The sequence below is a fragment of the Acanthaster planci genome, linkage group LG03 (genome assembly GCF_054643075.1).
Source record: "Acanthaster planci isolate LZ-2023a linkage group LG03, COTS_SCS, whole genome shotgun sequence".
NCBI classification, from domain to species: domain Eukaryota; kingdom Metazoa; phylum Echinodermata; class Asteroidea; order Valvatida; family Acanthasteridae; genus Acanthaster; species Acanthaster planci.
The window spans coordinates 2,999,106-3,023,214 of record NC_141779.1 but is presented as its reverse complement, the minus strand read 5'-3'; the positions used below and the strand labels follow the sequence as shown (position 1 = coordinate 3,023,214).

The 24,109-nt window shown below is 42.4% G+C and overlaps 1 protein-coding gene across 2 annotated transcripts in view; it reads left to right on the top strand.

The window, feature by feature from the left end:
• The window catches only part of LOC110985846 (titin-like), a 120,170-nt gene that overhangs the window by 17,447 nt on the left and 78,614 nt on the right, over positions 1 to 24,109 (top strand). For both annotated transcript variants that reach the window (XM_087134453.1, XM_087134452.1), the window contains exons 27-64: positions 23 to 289; positions 1,385 to 1,717; positions 2,171 to 2,450; positions 2,955 to 3,138; positions 3,435 to 3,549; positions 4,660 to 4,929; positions 5,316 to 5,588; positions 5,797 to 6,057; positions 6,693 to 6,953; positions 7,714 to 7,980; positions 8,317 to 8,586; positions 9,331 to 9,597; positions 10,138 to 10,431; positions 10,843 to 11,145; positions 11,882 to 12,184; positions 12,669 to 12,835; positions 13,433 to 13,568; positions 13,694 to 13,996; positions 14,416 to 14,718; positions 15,007 to 15,309; positions 15,851 to 16,153; positions 16,270 to 16,572; positions 16,692 to 16,994; positions 17,119 to 17,421; positions 17,539 to 17,841; positions 17,961 to 18,263; positions 18,388 to 18,690; positions 18,820 to 19,122; positions 19,242 to 19,544; positions 19,669 to 19,971; positions 20,101 to 20,403; positions 20,523 to 20,825; positions 20,953 to 21,255; positions 21,383 to 21,685; positions 21,815 to 22,117; positions 22,322 to 22,627; positions 22,746 to 23,048; positions 23,269 to 23,571. In XM_087134453.1, coding sequence (XP_086990579.1) covers positions 23 to 289; positions 1,385 to 1,717; positions 2,171 to 2,450; positions 2,955 to 3,138; positions 3,435 to 3,549; positions 4,660 to 4,929; positions 5,316 to 5,588; positions 5,797 to 6,057; positions 6,693 to 6,953; positions 7,714 to 7,980; positions 8,317 to 8,586; positions 9,331 to 9,597; positions 10,138 to 10,431; positions 10,843 to 11,145; positions 11,882 to 12,184; positions 12,669 to 12,835; positions 13,433 to 13,568; positions 13,694 to 13,996; positions 14,416 to 14,718; positions 15,007 to 15,309; positions 15,851 to 16,153; positions 16,270 to 16,572; positions 16,692 to 16,994; positions 17,119 to 17,421; positions 17,539 to 17,841; positions 17,961 to 18,263; positions 18,388 to 18,690; positions 18,820 to 19,122; positions 19,242 to 19,544; positions 19,669 to 19,971; positions 20,101 to 20,403; positions 20,523 to 20,825; positions 20,953 to 21,255; positions 21,383 to 21,685; positions 21,815 to 22,117; positions 22,322 to 22,627; positions 22,746 to 23,048; positions 23,269 to 23,571 — 10,617 coding nt within the window. The remainder of the gene's footprint in view (positions 1 to 22; positions 290 to 1,384; positions 1,718 to 2,170; positions 2,451 to 2,954; positions 3,139 to 3,434; positions 3,550 to 4,659; positions 4,930 to 5,315; positions 5,589 to 5,796; positions 6,058 to 6,692; positions 6,954 to 7,713; positions 7,981 to 8,316; positions 8,587 to 9,330; positions 9,598 to 10,137; positions 10,432 to 10,842; positions 11,146 to 11,881; positions 12,185 to 12,668; positions 12,836 to 13,432; positions 13,569 to 13,693; positions 13,997 to 14,415; positions 14,719 to 15,006; positions 15,310 to 15,850; positions 16,154 to 16,269; positions 16,573 to 16,691; positions 16,995 to 17,118; positions 17,422 to 17,538; positions 17,842 to 17,960; positions 18,264 to 18,387; positions 18,691 to 18,819; positions 19,123 to 19,241; positions 19,545 to 19,668; positions 19,972 to 20,100; positions 20,404 to 20,522; positions 20,826 to 20,952; positions 21,256 to 21,382; positions 21,686 to 21,814; positions 22,118 to 22,321; positions 22,628 to 22,745; positions 23,049 to 23,268; positions 23,572 to 24,109) is intronic.

Sequence of the window (24,109 nt, the reverse complement as noted above, 5' to 3'; positions counted from 1 at the left end):
TTGACTTTTATCTTCATTTCAGGTCCAGCAAAGTTTGTTGCAAAACCTGGAGCTTTTGTTGAGTCCATCGAAGATGAGGATGCCATGATCACTTATGAGATCAGTGATGATATGACGGATGTGAAATGGTTCCGGGAAGGAGAGGAGATTCAAGAAGGTGAAAAGTTTGCCTTCAAGAAGGATGGGCGTCGTCGCTCCCTTGTTATCAAAGACGCAACCCTTGAGGACAAAGCCAGGTATATGTGCGTTCTCCCAGAAGACAAGGCAGGCACAAAGCTCTTTGTGAAAGGTAAGTCTCCAAAATTTCTAGTTTAGCCAAAATGATTGCTTTTGATGTGATATGCTTTTGTAACTAGCGCATTTCCAGGTACCTATTAATCTGAAAAGTGCTACAGTGGAAGGCCGCTATAACAAACACAACAAGGTCCACTCTAAATGTTCCGTACAGCTGTTGTTCGGTATAGCGAAATTTACTGCTGAACTTTTTTTTGCCATGTTGAATAGCGCCCTCACTTGTCTAACTGAAGTGCACCCTCTTGTGATAACATGGTTTGCTGTTTTCTGGCTGTTTTACAGTTGCATACACATTTGAGGTTTCTAAAAATGTACTTGTTAATTATTTTTGCTTTTTATTAAATTTCAAGTTATAAAATTTATTTCAAGTTTGTCCTAAAAGTGGTGAAGGTACTGCTCAGGATCGATCTCTAATGCATGCTGTGGGGAATCTTGGCGGTTTGTATATCAGTGGCGCCCACTTTAGACTGATGTTAATGCAATGCCACGGTGCGCGTGTGGTTTTCTTCCGCAACCGATCACGCGGAGTCGCAAAACCAGTGCCCATTTAATACCATTGGCAGATTAACCGTGCGTGCCCTAGCCGTTTCTAGAAGACGACTTTGAACAAGTGCGTACCAATGTATCCAGTTTCTCAGCTAGTTAATTACAATTAACTCTTCAACAACTAGTGGCTTTCCCTTCTAATCGTTGGGGAAATAATGGCCACTTGTCACTTTCCAACATCAAAACTTGACTGTTTTAAAAGTTGACGTTCGGTAATTACAAACGCCAACTGCAAACTGTTCTGCAGGTTTTGTGCACAAAATATTGGGAGCCAAGGACAATGTTCGGTACAGCCGAATGTTCGGTATGGCAGTGTTCAGTATAGCGGCATTCCACTGTACTTTGTATCAACTTTATTCCTGTGTAGACCATGATGAACACTAAGGGGAAGGTGAGAAATCATCATAAGAAGTAGTCAAAAGCCTGTATTGTATACAATGGTTTTATATAAACTTGTTTATATCAAAATTTGAGCCATTTGAATGAATTTTTTGTGCTCACAAAAATACTTTTGTACTTTTTTGTGTGGAACTTGTTTCCATAGAAACTGTCCACATTGTCAATATCCCAGAAGAGATGACAATCAAGGAGGCAGATAAGGGAATGCTGAAGGTGGAGTTCAACAAAGACGTCTCCCGTAAGAGGGTCACCTTCTTCAAGGATGGCAAGGAGCTGAAGTCCAGCAAGAAGTACAAGATTGTCCGCAAGGAGAACACGGCCACCTTGACCATCAATGATGTGGTCCCAGAGGATGCTGGAGAGTATACAGTCACGGCAGAGGAGGTGAAGGCAACAGTGACGATGTTTGTTGAAGAGAAGCCCAAACCCAACCCGCCAATCTTTGTGCAGGTACCCAAGGCTCTGGACATCATTGAAGGTAGGAAATAGATGTTGGTCACTAAGTCACTAAAGTGACTTGTGTTTTTTCTTTATTTGAAGAGCTTGCATCGTGATCATTGTTGATCTATGTTTCAAATTTTCTATTACCTATAAATTGTGAAGAGAATACATTGGGAGACATTTTGCATTGATTTCTAGCTAAATGAAATGATTCTTCACCCATAGAGCAACATTCCCTTCATCATTCATGCTTGATACTCCAGTGGCATCTTAACGAGGGGCTGGGGGGAACATTACCCCCAGCAAAGTCTATGCCCCTTGGGTTCCAAACATTTGAAATTTAGAAGGCGCACAATCTATGTACAAGTACAGTACTATGTACAGTACATGGCATCTTGATCTGGTCTGTAAGATTTGTACTTTATAATGACTAATTTATGATTCATTTGTTATTTATAGAAAGTTTGAATTTGGCTTATCTCTGTTGCAGGTGAGTCTGCTACCTTTCGCTTCAAAGTTAGCGGTACTCCAGCTCCAACAATTCAGTGGTTCAAAGGATGGCGGGAGATCACACCCGGTGATCAGTTCTCCATGACGTATGACGAGGAGACCGACGAGCATCGCTTCATTATCCATTCTGTCACTATCAAAGATGCCGGCAAGTACCAGTGTCAGCTGGTCAGCGAGAACGGCCAGACCAAGTACGGCGTCTCTTTAATGGTGCAAGAGAAGCCAGCAGAAGAGGCTCCGTTTGTCGTCCCATTGAAGAGGTGAGTAGGCATATCATTTTGCTGTAGCCAGAACTTGTTATACTTGTGGGTCATGCTTGATGAACTATAGGATCTTGGTGTTTCTGAGAATATACTTTATGAGCAGTGTAGTTTGGATATAACAATATAGACTTCAGTTGTGGTTTGGGGGGTATTTAGGTAGCCTCTCACCACTGTGGTTGTGGGTTCCATTATACCGACCCAGAACATTTGCCAAGAAGGCTTTCTCTGGGTTCTTCAGTTTTCTTCCCTTTGCAAAGTTCAACACTCACAACCTCTGGTTGTGCTCTATGGTCCAATGTGAATCACTTGGCAGCTGCCTTATAGGTACCTGTACATACCTTGTGCTTGACCACATTGTAGTTTAGTGTGTCTTATTGTACAGTACATTTGAATATACATTTCAAGGAATGAGCTCTTAATATAATGAATACAGTATTATTATTGTGTGATAGAATTTCAAGGGCTGCAGTAATATCTTTGAAATTCCTGTTCTGTCCACAGACGTCCCTCCCAGGAAGTCAAACAGCAAGAGGAAATTGACATCATGGCACTCCTGCGGGGCATTGAGCCCAAGGACTATGAGAAGGTGTTGCGGGAGGCTGGCGTCTATGACTTCCGAGCAATCCTGAAGCATCTCAAGATGATGCAGAAGGAGATGGAAATCGAGGAGGAGCCAGTCTATGAGGTGAGGAGTTATTGTCTTCCGATGTCCTCCTTTAACAGAAAGAGGCAAAGAAACTAGCTCTGTATTGAATTGTTTGTCCGATGGTATACCCGTGTATGGCTTCTGGGAGTATCATCAATTGTTAGGAAATTCTCCACAGTACTAAATGTTTTTCTTGTTTGAATTCTCATCCACTCTGTTTTCCTCCTAAAATCACAGTCTGTAAAACACACGCTGCATCTATCAATTCTCTTGTAATCACTTCTGTATTTTCACACAAGTGTCTTATCCCCTGTTACCCTCCTAAATGACAAAAGGTGCTGGCAGAAGGAGATGAAATTGAAGAAGTGGAAGCGCTGCAAATCGAGTCGCCCATTTTCTCAGTTGCACCTGCCCCAACTGTCTTGAGCCGTGCTGCTGAACCACCCAAAGGTAGGCTCTCTCCCTGTTGCAAACTGTCCTTTAGATGTTTTTGTTATCTCATCCAAACAGTCCAGCCCTCAAGATTTCCAGTTTCTATGCAGAGAGACACTGCGTTCGCTGTTGTCTTTGGCAACTTTCATTTCAACTTCTCCTGAACATGTTGATTGTTTCAAAGTTTAAACTTCTCAACCAAAGTATTGAACTGATTGTGAAGTAAAAGTTAACATTGCAGTTAGTATGTAGATGTTTCTTCAATTTTACATAGCTAATAAAATTTGTGTTTATTTTCATTTTCTTGGTATTGAAGAGAGTCATTAAGTGGCTTTATCTTCAAGTTGACTTTTATGATTGTGCCTCTGTCTTACATGCTCTTGCCACAAAGTCTCTGGTAGTTCATAGTCTTTTGAAAATATCCCCAGCTTCTGCAGTTGTGGTGTGTTGTGCTTTGTTCAGCCCCTTTCCAAATGGCGTAGTAACTTGCACACACATCAAATGGTGTCTTGTGTAACTTTGTGTGCTGTGCACAATGGAGTCCTACTAAACTATGAAATTAACCTATCAGTCCTAATGGTGGTGAGCAATTGCCCCTAGTTTAATCCACCTGTTTTTAAGACTTGTTACTTGGCACAATCTTTCCATACATGCACTTGCTAATTAGCATAAATGGGTAAGTGTTGTTGCTTGCTTACAAAAAGCATTTTTATGGCTGTACCATTTACATTCCTGCTACTGAAATAGGTAAGTATAAGCTTTGCATGTTGGTCCTGGGCATTAAACCTATCTCCACCTAGCTGGAACAGCAGTTTTGGCATTGGTAGGCCCCTGGTTATGCCCAGCTGTTCCCATCACTAACATGGGTAAGTATGAGCTGTGCACACACATTCTGGGCATTGAGCCCACTTCCACCCAGCTGGAACTGCAGCTTTAGTGTTGGAAAGCACCCAGTTGTTATAGCACTAATAAAGGTAGGTATGAGCCATGCATGCAAGTTCTGGGCATGGAACCCAGTTCAACCCACTTCCGCCCAGCAGCATCCACAGTTTGGCATAACGGAGCACCCAGCTCCACCCAACACCAAACACAGTTTATCAATACCAAGCACCCATTGGCAACCTACAGAGGAGTTTCTGTTTGTGGAGGAGCTGGAACCAGTGAATGTGGCACCCAGTGAGACAGCCGAGCTCATCTGCACGGTCTCCAATGAAGCAGCCAAAGTCAAGTGGTTCTGCGGGGATGAAGAAATCCTGATAGACGATGGCAAATACAAGACCAAACAAGAGCAAAGGAGGCACTCCTTGATAATCACTGATGTGACCACAGAAGATGCTGGAAAGTACTTGTGTGCAATGGGAGATAAAATCACTTCAACGTTGCTCACAGTAACTGCAGGTATAAATGAGGTGTCTCTCTGTCCCCACAAATATTGACAGCACTTGTTATCCCTCTACATCGTCTATCTGCCCAAATCAGCCAGTCTTTTATTGTGTCAATAGGAAAACAATGAAAACAGCTAAGCTTCTCTGAATTTCTGTTTTCAAAGCTAAGGGTAAGATCTGTGAATCAGAGATATCAGTGTACAGCAAGTGAGCACTTATAATTTTGGACTCTGCCAGCACAGGGCTCAATAGCTTATAGTTGGTAGAACATCAGTACCATATTCCAGCAGTTACAGGTTTGGTTTCTTCTCCAGTCAGTTATGTTTGATGTGCTGATTTTGAAGTCAGAGACTGCAGTACTAGCCCTTATCTTAGAATTATTGCCACCTTATCCTTTAGAAATGCCCGAAATTTTGAAGGATCTCCAGAGTCAGAAAGCTGATGAATCAGAAGATGTTGAGTTCACCTGTGAGCTTACTGACGACCTCCCGGAGGATGTCGATGTCACCTGGTTCAAGGCAGACACCGAGATTGAGCCTAGCGTCAAGTATGAGTTGAAGAAGGACAAGCGCAGGTTGTCACTGGTTGTCCATGACTTGAAGAAAGAGGACCAAGCTGCTTACACAGTGGCAATTGGAGAAAGACGCTCTTCAGCAACTCTTCAAGTCAAAGGTAGAAATTCTGCTGTTCTCACAGGGAGAATTAAGTTACTGATCAGGATATGTTGCCAGTATTTGTAACTTAGCTAATATGTTTGTGTCTTCATGCTTTGAATAGATATTACCCTAGCTCTTACTTCTTGACAAGGAAAATTGTATGTGTCTCTTAAGCTTTATTTCGAATGCTTCGCTGAATCTTATGTTGCTGTTGCAATTTCCAGCTTTCACTCTCACTCCACTGCAAGACACCAAAGCGACCGAATTTGACAAGACTGCCACGTTTGAATGCACAGTCTCTAGTGAGAAGGCTGTGGTGACGTGGCTGAAGGATGGTGAGAAGATTGAGGCTGGTCCCAAGTACGAGATCCAAGAGGATGGGACGCAACGTGTTCTCATCGTTCACAATATCTCACCAGAAGACAGAGGGAACTTCAGCTGTGTTGTAGGCGACGTTGAGTCTGTAGCCGCACTGAGCGTTGAAGGTCTGTGGACTTGCATTTTATCACACCATCTATAAATAACAATACTCAGAAAAGATTTTTTTTATTCACTCTTTCCCAAAAACATTTCTGTGGCACGTGTATTTAGTTGAGTTCATCACAAAGTCCCTGCAAGTCCATCGCAAGTCATCCAGTCTTAAGCCACATCACAAGCTGTTTCAAGTGAACTGTGGCAAAAACACTCATTTGTCAGTGTTTATCCTGTTACTCGAGACTGCTGTTGTGAAGGCAGTTGTTACTGAATTAGTAAAATGGACTAGTGGAAGGACTTGACAACAACACTTTTATGAAAATTTGTTTATTTGTACTTTTGTCAAGTTTGGCCTTTGTGCCAATGACATTCAGGAGCACAGCCCACCTTTTAACAGCTTAGAGATGCAGTAACTCATGGATAGCTAGCAATTATGTTTATAGGGAAGGCTTCATGCCATTTTAGACATGCAAATACTCAAGCAAAGATAAATTTTCAAAGTCTAGTTTTGTAAACTGGCTCCTAGTGCTTTGGTTTTTCTTATCACCTCCCAGTCTGGTTGAAAATCAAATTAAATCAGCATGAACATATTAATTTATCCATCTATCCTAAACCTCTCAAATTTTATGCCTGTATTGTCATACAGCCACCAAGATAACCAAACCACTGAGAGAAACTGAGACTACGGAAAAAGAGACAGTCACCCTGACCTGTGAGGTATCACATGAGAAGGGTGTTGTCAAGTGGCTTAAAGATGGCAAAGACCTTCCGGACAGTCCACGGTACAAGACCAAGGCTGAGGGTAAGGTTCGATCCCTGGTGATCGAGGATGTACAGCGCGATGATGAGGGTGATTACACCTGTGTCGTTGGTGATGACAAGACTACGGCTGGACTCTTTGTCAAGCGTAAGTTTTGATGAATATCACCCTAGATTTTCTTGTACCCAAATGCCCTTCCACTGAAGGAGAAGACCAAAAAAGCTTTGCGTTTTTGAAGCTTTGACCAGACCTTGTAAGGACCAATGTTGTGGTGGAGACCTCTAAAGACCATCACAAGATCATCACATGACCATAGACCAGCACAAGACCAGCACAAGACCAATGCAAGACTAAACCAAGAACACCACAAAACCATTACAAGAACTTCAGAGCGCAAACCATCCACCATGAATGTGATCAAGGCACTCTTTTTATTATCCCTGTCGATTGTGCTCACAACCAACTCCGCTCCCTGGAGAGTATACTATCTTGATGCTGACATTTCGGCGCAGGTGGCTAACCATAACCATGGCTGCCCTCACAGGTACCCATTCACTCCTGGGTGGAGAGAGGCACATAGGGATAAAGTGACTTGTCCAAGATCGCAACATGCTGCCACTAGCTGGATTCTAACCCCTGACCTTATGATCAGAAGCTGCAAACCCTAACCACTGGGCCACATGCCCTAATAAAAGTATTCCCTTGTCATTGTATACAACCTGTGGTCTTGTGTCTGATCTTGTGACTGGTCTTGTGAATGACCGGTCTTGTGTCTGGTCGTGTGTCTCAGCTGATCTACTGATCTACTAGCTTGCAAATGGGACTCTAGTTATGTTACTGCTTGATTGTGTAAAGGAGTATCTAAATGTTACTTTCTTTTAAGATTTTGTCTTTTTTTTCCCCACAGCACCACCAGTTGAGTTCCTGACCGAGCTAACACCGATCCAAGTCACAGAGAGGCAGACAGCAGAGTTTGTCTGCGAGGTCTCGGACGAGAAAGCCGAGGTAACCTGGCTGCGAGACGGCAAACCAGTTGAGCCCAGCGACAAGTACCTGATTGTCAAGCAAGGCCGGGAACGTCGCCTCTCTGTCACAAACACCGAGTTTCCTGATGAAGCTGACTATTCTTGCGTCATTGGGGATCGAAAAACGACAGCTGAGCTCTTGGTTGACGGTGAGTACCTCAGAGATCATGTTGTCATGGAGAACACACCAAAAAATTGTGTACCATTGAGAGGTTGATGAAAACAACCTTGTAAAAAGTGGTCGTAACCAAAAGCTAGACTTGTGCGTTGAAAAGAATAGGAGGGGCCTATTTTGCCGGAAATGGTTTTTCTCTTACACATGCAAAAAAACAGGACATGCCAGGTCAATGGTTGCCTGTAATCACACTTTATCAGTAATTTTATCTATAAAAACCATGCATTAAATGTTTGGGTGATAAATCTGAACAACAGCTTTTCAAGGAGTGATTGAAAGACTGCTAATATCTCTCTGTTTGCTCTTTCAGAAGCTGAACCGGAGATCGTTGTGTCCATGCAAGATGTTAAAGTGACCGAAGATCAAGAAGCAACCTTTGTCTGTGAGCTTGACAAGGACACGTCCGATGTCGTCTGGCTCAAGAATGGCAAGGAGATTGAGGAGGATGACACAAAGTTTGAAGTACAGCGTAAGGGCCGTCGACACTCACTGATTGTCAAAGACATTGGCTTGGATGATGCTGCCGCCTACACATGCGTCGTTGGCAGGAAAGAAAGTTCAGCGTCGCTCATTGTAGAAGGTAATAATTTCTTACTGTTACCGTTTGGTTTGATTACTGAGTTGGACATCAACTAGGTGGGACATTTACACATTTAAACGAAAAAGTTCTAAATCTGTTTATAGATTTTCCCAAATGTTAAAACAGAACCACCCCTTTTAGAGGTTTAATGTTTCGATTAATGCAATCTGGAGTTCATTTTTATTATAAACAATGCCTTTAGAATGTAATCTGATTTTCAGAACACTTAACTGCTTGGTCATATCAATGGAATTCATCATCAGAACTTTGTGTCAACTATTTACATTGTATACAATTTCTTTTTTTAAATTTTCAATGACACTGTGGTAAGGATAGGATGTGTACACTTTTAAACTGCATGCAAAAGTTTTCTAAACCTTTTTCAAATTAAACGTAAATTCCCAGTCTTAACATCAACATGCTAAAGACAGGAAGGACCATGTTTCTTTTTCAACTTTGGATTTTTTCATAAACTGTAATTTATCGAGGTGAACGGAAGTTTGACTTTAGAGTGTTGGACTGATGTTATACTAATGATGAATTTAGGCCAGTTTTTACTTTAAGCAGTTTGCTTTTGGAAAGCAAATTGAATTTCCAAGTAAATGTAGGTTCTCTTTGATGGTTGATGTTACTCAAACAAATTTATTTCACTTTCACTCTGGTTGTCAAGATATGTATTCCTGTTGACCTTTAGTGAGTCATCCAGTTCAGTTATTAAAGAAATTTCCTCAATTACCCAAACAGAGAAACCCATTGAGTTCACTGAGCCCCTCCAACCGCTCCGAGCTAGCCCCGGTGACTCAACAACCTTCGAGTGCACCCTCAACAAAGACAACGTCGAGGTGGTGTGGATGAGAAATGACAAGGAGATTAAGCCCAGTGATCACTTTGAGATCAAGAAGGACGGCAAGCATCATAAGATGACAGTCAAAGGTGTTCAGTTTGAAGATGACGCTGAGTACACTGTGAAAGTGAAGGGGGCAGAGTCTAAATCATCCCTGGTTGTACAAGGTATTAGCCAAACCTTGTCAATTTAGTGATCAAAAGTTACTTGTTCTGTTCTTTATTTTTAAGAGAAAACAAGGAAAATTGCTTGTGCAAGAAGTGCTCTGTTCTTAGTAAAATACTACATTAAGTTGTAATTTGGGAGCTGTCTACCTCTGTTGGTGGTTTTCCAACCAGTTAACATATTTATGTTATGTTCCTGAAGTCTAAGCATTTAGCCCTGGTTTCTCTGATTTCAAATTCTTAGAAGATCTGAATATCACCAGTGCTGTTCCAAGACTCAAACCAGTCACCATGAATCTTGTGTCTTGAGCTATGTCTAGGTGTGAGCTGGTTGCAAAGTGGACATATGTAGAATGCAGACATTGCTTCAGCTCTGAAAGCCTGTTCAAACATCTCTCCTATTTTGACAAATCCTAGATGTCCACTAGAGTAGAAATCTTGACTATTGCTATTCTGTGTCTTTGTATTGCCCAGATGTTGGAAGGAAACTATATGATTTCATTGTAAGACTTTCATTGCCTGTCTTCTGTTTCCATTTCACAGCTCCACCGAAGATTGAAATAGACACTGACAAACTGACAGTCACCGTCAAAGCTGGCTCCAAGATTGTCATTGAGGCCACTGTCATTGGCTCACCCAAACCAACTACTACCTGGTGCAAAGACGGCACTGAACTCCATCCAGACAAGCGCATCACCATGACAGCTGACAACACCATGAGGGCAAAGGTCAAACTGACCATTGACAAATCAGAGAGGACGGACCTGGGAGAGTACACAATCCTCGCAGCCAATGATCTTGGCTCCGATACGGTTATTGTCAAAGTCATAGTCCTTGGTGAGTATTATAGGCAGTTGTGGGCAGTTTACAGTGGCATATCCATTAGGGCCAGGGAGGGGTTGGAGTGGCTCCTGGGGAAACTGTGCCTGGGGGCAAAATTTTTTTAATCAGAATTGCCAACACTAAAAAAGAGTTATATTGGCCTAATAACACCGTCCTGGGGAGGTGAAAAAATTTTTGAAAATCATTTCCGAAAAACATTATGGCCCCTTCTCGGACTCAAAGCCTGTGTATGCTTCTGGCAGTTGAACCTTCCCCCCCCCCATAAAAAAATGACCCCATGTTTCCAAACTTTGGCCTTTTTAGTGAATGTTTACTAAAATTATTGGACATCACAGGAAGCTGAGCGTTCTAAAAGCTTCATTTTGATCCCAGAGGAAATAACTACCATTGCGTCTTTTCCCGCAGACAAACCTCAACCTCCAAATAATCTCCGAATCACTGGAATCACTCCTACGACTGTCTCGCTTATTTGGGAGCCCCCTGAGGATGATGGAGGCAGCCCAGTCATGGAATACATCATTGAGAAGAGAGACATGAAGCGTGCTACGTGGTCCAAGGCAGGAACCACCACCTCTGCAGAGCTGGAATTCACCGTCATGAAGCTCTTGGAAGGAAATGAGTACTTGTTCCGTGTTATTGCAGTGAACAAACACGGGCAGAGTGAGCCACAAGTACTTGGATCACCTGTTATTGCCAAACATCAATTTGGTGAGAAGAACTGTATTATTTACCCGTGGTTATTTTGTCTTAGATTGCTTCATCAGCCAATCTGTGTCATTTTCAGACCTCATTTCACACTCCTTTCAATTTCTTTAAGCAAGCATGACAGAGTTGGTCAAGATTTGGTTTCATTTTCATATTTCATCTTCAACTTTGATGACTTGTTTATTTTGCTATTGAACTTTTGCCCATGTGTCCTCATATATCATACAGTTTTCAATCTTATTTCTTTCTGTCAAATTCAAATATTACGAATGCATTTTTTGTTACTACCACTTTGCTTCAACCAGTGTGCACTGCGTATTCTGTCTATATTTCATGTCCTGAATTCATGCCATTTGAGAGCAAGTTTTGCACAATAGAAACAAAGGTTTATCATTATTGGACCGGCTTGACTTTAAGCTGTCTAATGCACCACAGCTGGACTGGGCTAGTCAGTGTCTCTTCATCAACCCACCAAGCATGGATGTGTTAACAATAACTGTGTGTTTCTTGAATAACAGCAGGGACCTTTTGACCAGCATCATGGGCTCATTGCTGTAAAAGATCTGTGGTACAGAAATTGAAACTAAGGGTCATCTAATACCACTGGTCATTGTCCGAACTTGCTCTGAACTGAATCCCATTTCAAGTTCTACCCATTTCTATCTGTTTCTCAATCATCCATCATCCCTCTCTTTCATATCATTGCTTGTTGCCATCCTCTGCCATTCCGTCATAACAGATGTGCCTCATCCACCGGCCAAGCCCCAAATCTCAGACATTGACAAGACCAAGATGACGATCACCTGGTCTCCTCCCGAATTTGACGGAGGCAGTGAGATTACTGGTTACATTCTCGAGAGGCAGGAAGTTGGCCGTGATCGTTGGGCCAAAGTTCACAAGGTCCCATTGACCGATACGATGTTCTCCTGTACTGATTTGATTGAAGGAAAGGAGTATATATTCAGGGTGATGGCTGAAAACAAAGCTGGTTTGAGTAAACCGAGCAAGCCATCAGATACTCACATGGCCAAACCACCCTATGGTGAGATTCTTAATAGAATTTAAGTATAATTCTTGAACAAACAGAAATGTTCACCCTTACCTCAAAGACATTTGTGATTGAAGACAAGATAAAACTCTTGGAGAGTAGAAAAAGTCAAACTTTGTGACCCAAGAACCAGTTAATGATAAAAGATTGACAAGAATAAAATATAAAATCAGTGCTCTGGAATATGTGATTACCGAGCTTTTGGTAACTGAGTACCTTCTTCAGGGCAAGCATATTCAGTTCAAATGATAAATCATATTGTTTTTTCATATGAATATTATTGTTTGCTGAAGATCTTACATGTGCATACCATTTATTTCATTTTGGTTGAAAGGAATTCCCATTAACTTCATTTCAGCCATTTCAATTGATGAATTTAAAACCATGAAGAACCATCAGAAGATTTTGTGAAGAAGGAATTTCACAAAGACTCACACAAGTTACTGTATACTTACATTCTCTGTTATATGATCTTCAGATGTCCCAGGGGCACCCAGCAAACCACAACCAGAGAATATTGATGTTACTACAATCTCCATCACATGGAACTCGCCTGAATCAGATGGTGGCTCCCCTGTGACTGGATACATCATTGAAAGATGTGATGTCAGCCGTGGTCGCTGGGTCAGAGCCAATCGTGAAAAGGTGAGTCATAGAAAATAAAATAAAAAGCTCTCTTTCTCTTGACATTAGAATATGAGCTTGAATCAAAAGTTACGTTACTACATGCCATTTGGACTTAAAAAATTACCTCTTATATATTTTCAAAAAAAAGCCAGCTGTTAAATAATATAAGTGGAAATGTAGATGGCACCACTTAGAGCTCCACAGCACAAGAATCTTGCTTTGGGTGTGTTTACTGGAATCACATTTGTGTCTTATGGTAGTGCAATTGTTGGGTTCAAATGTTGAAGGGGCACCTTAAATTCCCCCACAATTTATTTTAAAAGGAAACACAGGCTCACACAGCCAGAATGCAAAGCAAGCACACCTAGATGTCATCAGAATGTGTACCAACTTGAAGCATCTTTGTGTTGGTTTTTGTGGTGTACAGTAGCCATGGCATTCAATTGTCTGTAATATCTTTCCTTGTCATTTCTTAAGGGCAGCTTTTCATAGGTCCCATAAAGGGCTTCGGGTTTGGTGACTGCATTTTTCATTTTTTCTCCTATGTGAAATACGCAAATATTAGAAACTTTACATTATTTCTTTCTTCCACTTTGTGTTCTCCTTTAATTACAGGTGACAGAGCTCACGTTCAAAGTTACAGATCTGGTGGAGGGTAACAAGTACCAATTTCGTGTCTCGGCAGAGAATCTAGCAGGTGTTGGCACACCTAGTGAACCATCTGATACCATTGTGGCAAAACTGCCTTTTGGTAAGAGCATTCATCCATTCAGCTCATACTGTCTTATTTGATGCGCATTCAAAGATGCTATTTGGTTTAAAGCCTCTTTCACTCAATTTCTTTGCTCATTCAAAGGTCACTTTCCCTTTTTTCAGATGTCCCAGGAGCTCCAGAGAAACCGACTGTCAGTGACATAGACAGCACTAAAATGACTGTCAACTGGTCACCTCCATCAGCTGATGGTGGTAGCCCTGTCACTGGTTACATCTTGGAACGCAAGGAGAAGACATCATCTAGGTGGACAAAAGTGACTAGAGAACCAGTCACAGAGACAGCACTGACCGTGAAAGAGCTGATCGAAGGCAAGGAGTACGAGTTCCACGTAGCTGCTGTCAACAAGGCTGGAAGTGGACCATTCAGTACTCCATCAGAGCCAAGAACGGCCAAGCCACCTTATGGTGAGTCATATTCCTTGTAGCCCTGCTTCTAAAACCTTTGTTAGTGTACACATCTAAGTCTAAGATTGTTTATGGAAGGCTAGACATCTCTTTCAGAAAGTCAGATATTCAGGTTTTCCTTCAGGTTAAACAAGATTTCCTCTTTGGAGGTGGATTGCTTTTTCCTCCTAGAAGATTTCCACATCTTAAACTAAGTATTCATCGGTGCATACATAAATCTGAAGCGAATCTGAAATGATACTCTTTGCAAACTTAGTGAAAGGAATGTGTGGTGCATAAACGTCTATGTGTGTTTTTGTATGGTATTCAATTCATTCCATCAGTGTCATAAATAAGCTGAATATAGTCACGAATTGCGATGTGGCTTGCTGCATTCGTATTCATTGTTCTAAAAATGCAGTACTCTTGCCTGTTTACAGATGTTCCAGGTGCCCCAGAACGGCCTGCTGTTAGTGACATTGACAGCCATCAAATGACTGTTACATGGGAAACCCCCTCTGTCGACGGTGGCAGCCCAATCACCGGCTACATCCTTGAACGCAAGGAGAAAACTTCCTCAAGATGGATGAGGGTCACCAAAGAGACCGTCATTGAGAAAACACTGACCATCAAAGATCTAAATGAGGGGAAGGAGTATGAGTTCCGTGTGGCCGCCGTTAACAAAGCCGGAATGGGTCCATTCAGTAAGCCATCAGAACAACAGAAGGCCAAACCACCTTATGGTAAGATGCATCCATTATCAGGTGCTCCTGTAAACTTCCTTTCATATTTCCCTTCCTTATGACACTCGTGCATATCCAATGTCTTGTATTCATCATTTCGAACCTCAATCCCTCTTCACTGCAACTCTTAAAATGGTTGGGACACACGTGAAACCCACAAACACTGCTCACATTTAAGATGTAAGGACGTGTGTGGCAAGAATGGAAACAGTTGTATGTACATTCAACCTGACAGTCATTTAGTGAGAGGAAAACTGAGTTTCATTCCATCACCATTTTATTCCTTAGATGTGCCAGGCCCTCCTGAGAGACCCACAGTTAGTGATGTTGACAGCACTAAAATGACAGTAGCATGGACAGCGCCTTCTGTTGATGGTGGTAGTCCAGTCACCGGCTTCATCGTGGAACGCAAAGACACGACATCCACCAGATGGATGAAAGTGACCAAGGAACCGATCTCCGAAACAAACCTTATTGTCAAAGATCTCATCGAGGGCAAGGAGTATGAGTTTCATGTTGCTGCTGTCAACAAGGCTGGAACTGGCCCATTCAGTGCTCCGTCAGAACCAAGAATGGCTAAGCCACCCTATGGTAAGGGCCGGTGACCATTTAGACCCGGTTTGAAAAGGGCCCCCCCAGGAGCCCACCCTGTATAATGCCTACCCTGGCTACTCCAGGCCGGTATCAGGCCTGTCTGAACATCGGCATTTCAAAGTCCCTGATGAAAGGCTTCCCCCACCATGCTTCCACAGATGAATAGGGGTCTAAGCAGATTAGTGTAAACATTGTATAGAGCTGAAGAATTAAAAACCACAAGCAGGTTCCTTCTGGGATAGATTACATGTACCAGTACTTGCAAACAATAGACCCCAGGATGGAGAAGTTGGAGATCAACAACCAGTCCAGCATCCTGGGCCGGTAGCTTGGCCGGTATGAAAGGGGTTTTGCAACAGGGTGAGCTTACCGGGGGGCCCTTTTCAAACCCGGTCTAAATGGTCGCCGGCCCTAAGTGTCTTCCATAAAACTAGTCATTTGTAAACAAAATGGATTTAAAGTTAGCTTCCTTGTCACTTTTAATACTTTTCTTCAGTCCTCATTCAAACCAATTTACCTTGTCACAAACTATAAACAGATGTTCCTGGAGCACCAGAGAAGCCTGAAGTGACAGCAGTTGACAGAACACAGATCACTATCACCTGGTCACCTCCAGAATCTGATGGTGGCAGTCCCATCACAGGTTACATCGTTGAGAAGAAAGAGACCTCTTCCACAAGATGGACAAAAGCTCAGAGAGACTCAGTCACAGAAACAACACTGACTGTGAAAGATCTGATTGAGGGCAAGGAATATGAGTTCCATGTAGCTGCTGTCAACAAGGCTGGAACCGGACCATTCAGTGCTCCATCGGAACCAAGAATCACTAAAGCTCCTTATGGTAAGCTTCTTAACTTAAAGTGTCAATTTTCATTTTTCTTGCTGTATCTTTTCTTCAACCTCTGTCTGAACTTTCCTCCTCAAAAATTTATTTCCATGACAAAAATCATTTAACAGATGTTCCAGGAGCACCAAACAAACCTGAGGTGACAGCAGTGGACAGAACACAGATCACTATCACCTGGTCACCTCCAGAATCTGATGGTGGCAGTCCCGTCACAGGTTACATCGTTGAGAAGAAAGAGACCTCTTCCACAAGATGGACAAAAGCTCAAAGAGAACCTATCACGGCGACACTATTGACTGTGAAAGATCTGATTGAGGGCAAGGAGTTTGAGTTCCGTGTAGCTGCAGTCAACAAGGCAGGAACCGGACCATTCAGTGCTTCATCAGAACCGAGAATCACAAAACCTCCCTATGGTAAGCCGTCTCTCTGGAAATGCCTCATATTTTTTTCCTTGGTCATATTTTTCATCAACTGTTGGTTTCAAAGTCTCCTTGTTAATGTAACGTTGTATAAAATCAATATCTTTACACAGATGTTCCTGGAGCACCAGAAAGGCCCCAAGTGACTGCAGTTGACAGAACACAGATCACCATTACTTGGTCACCTCCAGAATATGACGGCGGTAGCCCAGTCACAGGCTATATCATTGAAAAGAGAGAGAGAAGCTCAACAAGGTGGACAAAAGCTCAAAGAGACTCAGTCACAGAGACAACACTGACTGTGAAAGATCTGATTGAGGGCAAGGAATATGAGTTCCGTGTCGCTGCTGTTAACAAAGCTGGAATAGGACGATTCAGTACTCCCTCTGAACCAAGAATCACAAAACCACCATATGGTAAGTTTAATGTTTTTCTTTTAAACCTTTGCACTGGATGTTTTTATATTCCTCTTCTTAATTAAAGCATTGTCTGTACTTTCCTCCACAAACATGTATTGCTATAATCAATATCTTTCAACAGATGTTCCTGGAGCACCAGAGAAGCCTGAAGTGACAGCAGTTGACAGAACAGAGGTCACCATCACCTGGTCACCTCCAGAATCTGATGGTGGCAGTCCCATCACAGGTTACATCATTGAGAAGAAAGAGACCTCTTCCACAAGATGGACAAAACCTAAAAGAGACTCAGTCACAGAAACAACACTAACTGTGAAAGATCTGATTGAGGGCAAGGAATATGAGTTTCGTGTAGCTGCTGTGAACAAAGCTGGAACTGGACCATTCAGTGCTCCATCAGAACCAAGGATCACGAAACCTCCGTATGGTAAGCCGTCTCTCTGGAAATGCCGGATATGTTTTCCTTGGTCATGTTTCCGTCGACTTCCCAGTTTCAAATTCTCCTTGTTATGTAACTTTGTACAAAATTAATATCTTTCAACAGATGTTCCAGGAGCACCAGAGAGGCCAGAAGTGACTGCAGTTGACAGAACACAGATCACTATCACCTGGTCACCTCCAGAATCTGATGGTGGCAGTCCCGTCACAGGTTACATCGTTGAGAAGAAAGAGACCTCTTCCACAAGATGGACAAAAGCTCAAAGAGAACCTATCACGGCGACCACATTGAATGTGAAAGATCTGATTGAGGGCAAGGAGTTTGAGTTCCGTGTAGCTGCAGTCAACAAGGCAGGAACCGGATCATTCAGTGCTCCATCAGAACCAAGAATCACAAAACCTCCCTATGGTAAGCCGTCTCTCTGGAAATGCCACATACATTTTCCTAGGTCATATTTTTCCGTCAGCTTTTCTGTTTTAAATTCTCCTTGTTATGTAACTTTGTCCAAAATCGATATCTTTCAACAGATGTTCCTGGAGCACCAGAAAGGCCCCAAGTGACTGCCGTTGACAGAACACAGATCACCATTACTTGGTCACCTCCAGAATATGACGGCGGTAGCCCAGTCACAGGCTATATCATTGAAAAGAGAGAGAGAAGCTCAACAAGGTGGACAAAAGCTCAAAGAGACTCAGTCACAGAGACGACACTGACTGTGAAAGATCTGATTGAGGGCAAGGAATATGAGCTCCGTGTAGCTGCTGTCAACAAAGCTGGAACAGGACCATTCAGTGCTCCCTCTGAACCAAGAATCACAAAACCACCATATGGTAAGTTTAATGTTTTACTTTTAAACCTTTGCACCGGATATTTTTATATTCCTCTTCTTAATTAAAGCATTGTCTGAATTTTCCTCTACAAACATGTATTGCTATAATCAATATCATTTAACAGATGTTCCTGGAGCACCAGAGAAGCCTGAAGTGACAGCAGTTGACAGAACACAGATCACCATCACCTGGTCACCTTCAGAATCTGATGGTGGCAGTCCCATCACAGGTTACATAGTTGAGAAGAAAGAGACCTCTTCCACAAGATGGACAAAAGCTCAGAGAGACTCAGTCACAGAAACAACACTAACTGTGAAAGATCTGATTGAGGGCAAGGAATATGAGTTCCGTGTAGCTGCCGTGAACAAAGCTGGAACCGGACCATTCAGTGCTCCATCGGAACCAAGAATCACTAAACCACCTTATGGTAAATTTCCTAACTTCAAGTGTTAATTTGTAATTTTCTTGCTATATCTTTTCTTTTTTATTCCTCTTCTTCAACCAGTGTAAATGTTCCTCCTCAAAAATTTATTTCCATGACAAACATCATTAACAGATGTTCCAGGAGCACCAGAGAAGCCTGAGGTGACAGCAGTGGACAGAACACAGATCACTATCACCTGGTCACCTCCAGAATCTGATGGTGGCAGTCCCGTCACAGGTTACATCGTTGAGAAGAAAGAGACCTCTTCCACAAGATGGACAAAAGCTCAAAGAGAACCTATCACGGCGACCACATTGAATGTGAAAGATCTGATTGAGGGCAAGGAGTTTGAGTTCCGTGTAGCTGCAGTCAACAAGGCAGGAACCGGATCATTCAGTGCTCCATCAGAACCAAGAATCACAAAACCTCCCTATGGTAAGCCGTCTCTCTGGAAATGCCACATACATTTTCCTAGGTCATATTTTTCCGTCAGCTTTTCTGTTTTAAATTCTCCTTGTTATGTAACTTTGTCCAAAATCGATATCTTTCAACAGATGTTCCTGGAGCACCAGAAAGGCCCCAAGTGACTGCCGTTGACAGAACACAGATCACCATTACTTGGTCACCTCCAGAATATGACGGCGGTAGCCCAGTCACAGGCTATATCATTGAAAAGAGAGAGAGAAGCTCAACAAGGTGGACAAAAGCTCAAAGAGACTCAGTCACAGAGACGACACTGACTGTGAAAGATCTGATTGAGGGCAAGGAATATGAGCTCCGTGTAGCTGCTGTCAACAAAGCTGGAACAGGACCATTCAGTGCTCCCTCTGAACCAAGAATCACAAAACCACCATATGGTAAGTTTAATGTTTTACTTTTAAACCTTTGCACCGGATATTTTTATATTCCTCTTCTTAATTAAAGCATTGTCTGAATTTTCCTCCACAAACATGTATTGCTATAATCAATATCATTTAACAGATGTTCCTGGAGCACCAGAGAAGCCTGAAGTGACAGCAGTTGACAGAACACAGATCACCATCACCTGGTCACCTTCAGAATCTGATGGTGGCAGTCCCATCACAGGTTACATAGTTGAGAAGAAAGAGACCTCTTCCACAAGATGGACAAAAGCTCAGAGAGACTCAGTCACAGAAACAACACTAACTGTGAAAGATCTGATTGAGGGCAAGGAATATGAGTTCCGTGTAGCTGCCGTGAACAAAGCTGGAACCGGACCATTCAGTGCTCCATCGGAACCAAGAATCACTAAACCACCTTATGGTAAATTTCCTAACTTCAAGTGTTAATTTGTAATTTTCTTGCTATATCTTTTCTTTTTTATTCCTCTTCTTCAACCAGTGTAAATGTTCCTCCTCAAAAATTTATTTCCATGACAAACATCATTAACAGATGTTCCAGGAGCACCAGAGAAGCCTGAGGTGACAGCAGTGGACAGAACACAGATCACTATCACCTGGTCACCTCCAGAATCTGATGGTGGCAGTCCCGTCACAGGTTACATCGTTGAGAAGAAAGAGACCTCTTCCACAAGATGGACAAAAGCTCAAAGAGAACCTATCACGGCGACCACATTGAATGTGAAAGATCTGATTGAGGGCAAGGAGTTTGAGTTCCGTGTAGCTGCAGTCAACAAGGCAGGAACCGGATCATTCAGTGCTCCATCAGAACCAAGAATCACAAAACCTCCCTATGGTAAGCCGTCTCTCTGGAAATGCCACATACATTTTCCTAGGTCATATTTTTCCGTCAGCTTTTCTGTTTTAAATTCTCCTTGTTATGTAACTTTGTCCAAAATCGATATCTTTCAACAGATGTTCCTGGAGCACCAGAAAGGCCCCAAGTGACTGCCGTTGACAGAACACAGATCACCATTACTTGGTCACCTCCAGAATATGACGGCGGTAGCCCAGTCACAGGCTATATCATTGAAAAGAGAGAGAGAAGCTCAACAAGGTGGACAAAAGCTCAAAGAGACTCAGTCACAGAGACGACACTGACTGTGAAAGATCTGATTGAGGGCAAGGAATATGAGCTCCGTGTAGCTGCTGTCAACAAAGCTGGAACAGGACCATTCAGTGCTCCCTCTGAACCAAGAATCACAAAACCTCCATATGGTAAGTTTAATGTTTTACTTTTAAACCTTTGCACCGGATATTTTTATATTCCTCTTCTTTATAATTAAAGCATTGTCTGAATTTTCCTCCACAAACATGTATTGCTATAATCAATATCATTTAACAGATGTTCCTGGAGCACCAGAGAAGCCTGAAGTGACAGCAGTTGACAGAACACAGATCACCATCACCTGGTCACCTTCAGAATCTGATGGTGGCAGTCCCATCACAGGTTACATAGTTGAGAAGAAAGAGACCTCTTCCACAAGATGGACAAAAGCTCAGAGAGACTCAGTCACAGAAACAACACTAACTGTGAAAGATCTGATTGAGGGCAAGGAATATGAGTTCCGTGTAGCTGCCGTGAACAAAGCTGGAACCGGACCATTCAGTGCTCCATCGGAACCAAGAATCACTAAACCACCATACGGTAAGATTCTTTCTGTGTAGTTTTTATTTATAATTTAAATAATGCATTTTTTGATATTTTCTTCTTCAAACTCCATCTTGAGGGTTCTCAAATTAAACCTATGTCTTTGACGAACATCATTTAACAGATACTCCTGGAGCCCCAGGGAAGCCTGAGGTAACAGCAGTGGACAGAACACAGATCACCATCTCCTGGTCACCTCCAGAGTCTGACGGTGGTAGCACAGTCACTGGTTACATCGTAGAGAAGAAAGAGACCTCTTCAACAAGGTGGACGAAAGTTCAGAGAGACTCAATCAGAGAAACAACACTGATTGTGAAAGATCTTATCGAGGGCAAAGACTATGAGTTCCATGTAGCTGCCACCAACAAAGCTGGAACAGGACCATTCAGTGCTCCATCAGAACCAAGAACAGCTAAACCACCTTATAGTGAGTAAATTTGCAACTATTGATTCTATTTTTGGTTTAACCTGAGCAAAGTGACTTCCATATTAGTCAATGGCATATATATAGAACCAAAAGTGAGTTGATTTTCAGTCTCTGTCTATCGTTGCACAGATGTGCCAGGACCTCCAGGTAAGCCTGACGTCATTGAAATTGCCAATACATCCATGACCTTGACCTGGACAGCTCCAGAATCAGACGGTGGCAGTCCCATCACTGGATACATCATTGAGAGGAAAGACCGCTTCAGCTCAAGGTGGCTAAAGGTCAAAGAGACCTCCATCTCAGAGACAGTGTACACAGTAATAGATCTTAAGGAGGGCACAGAGTATCAGTTTAGAGTGTCAGCAGAGAACAAAGCCGGAATTGGCAAGCCAAGCGAAGCCTCTGACAAGACAGTTGCCAAACCACCATATGGTAAGATTAGGTGCCCACCAAAAATATGAAACTCGTGGTGTTGATTTGAGTCGTCACCCTTTGATTATGCTAAAGGAAACTTGAAACTTGATTGCATTTCACTTTTTGAAAAAAATTGGGGACAGAGAATTGATAGCTTTCACGTTCTTTTAGATAAGAAGTTGATTTGTATTTGATCTTTTACATCTTCTTTTCCCCCACCAGATGCCCCTGGTTCTCCAGGTATACCAGAGATATCTGATGTTGACTGCACCCACATGACACTGACCTGGACTCCGCCAACCGATGACGGTGGGGCTGACATCTTGGGCTACATCATCGAGAAGTGTGATGCTGACAGGAAACGCTGGGTCAAAGCTCACAAGGAAGACTTGATAACTGACCTGACATTCACCGTGTTAGACTTAGTGGAAGGAACTAACTACATGTTTCGGGTTAGCGCTGAGAATATTGCTGGTATTGGTGAGTCCAGCGAGGCAGCTGGTCCCCAGAAAGCAAAACCACCGTATGGTGAGTATCGTCCTCCAAAATGGATCTTGAATGATTTCAGCTGTCATCTTCATATTCTCAGTGTAATGTTGAAAGATCATATTATGAATATCTGTAATTGTACGATTTTTATTTTTAGACGTACCAGATGCTCCAAATAGTCCTGATGTTTCAAACATTGACAAGACCTCTGTCCTAGTCACATGGAGTCCTCCGGAACACGATGGTGGAGCAGAGATCTCTGGTTACATTGTTGAGAGGAGAGATGCCGGCCGAGACCGATGGGTGAAGACTCACAAGACACCCCTGATGGACACCAGCTTCACTGCTACCGATCTGATCGAAGGAAAAGAGTATGAATTCAGAGTCAGTGCACAGAACAAGGCTGGCGTGGGCGAACCTAGTGCTCCTTCTATTGCTATCAAGGCAAAGTTGCCTTATGGTAAGAAAAAATTTGGATTTGAAGAGATACAACCAAATTGAACTTTTCACAAACCATTTTGAACCATCCATTGCATTCATTAAACAGAATTAGGTATGTGATTGATGGACAAATGTTCTTAGGGAAACTGAAAGGATCTATGTTACTAAAATTGTAACTTCAAAATAAATTGTATTTAGCCATAAATCTTAGCAATATCAAAACCTTTTTTCTTTTGCAGATGTACCAGATGCTCCGGGCATCCCCAAGATCTCTGACATCACAGAATCCTCCATGAAGCTGGACTGGACAGTACCAAAATCTGACGGTGGTAAGGACATCACCGATTACATCATTGAGAAGAAAGACCGCTTCAGTCCACGCTGGAGCAAGGTGACCCAGGTACCATCCACTGACACCTGTTGTACTGTGGATGGGTTGAAGGAAGGCAATGAATACCAGTTCAGAGTGATTGCTCTCAACAAGGCGGGTGCTGGCAAACCCAGTGATTCCTCGAAACCAACAGCTGCCAAATCACCATATGGTGAGTGTGTCTATATTTACACTTTATTCTCCAAAATAAGAGTCAGTGTGAATTTAAGTATTTTTAATCGATCAGGAACATTGTTATTTTACCAATCAAAATATAAGAAAGCAACTCTGCTGAAAAGATATCTCAATATCTGTAAGAAATGTCTAGAATGGTTCTTATTTCTTTGATGTTCATCCAACTCCCAATCAAATCATTCATTTTTGGAGGGTTCCATTTAGATATTGTTAACATGCAGACATTTGACTGTAATTGTAGGAAGACCGTAGTTTGATAATAAAAGCTCTGTAGGACCTTTATAATTAAAGTCACTACTGTTTGCAGTATTTAGTGCATAATTCTGGTAAGTGTTGTTCAGCCAACCCAAAACTATTCATTCTCTAGCCAACTCACAATTAGGCTATGCAAAGAAACCATGACAAAATCATTCCTTGATCATTGTTAATCTTGTTGCCTGTGACTGCACTTGCCAAAAGACTTGTGATGAACTTGACTGCAACACTGCATCGCGAACTGTTTAATAAGGCAATCA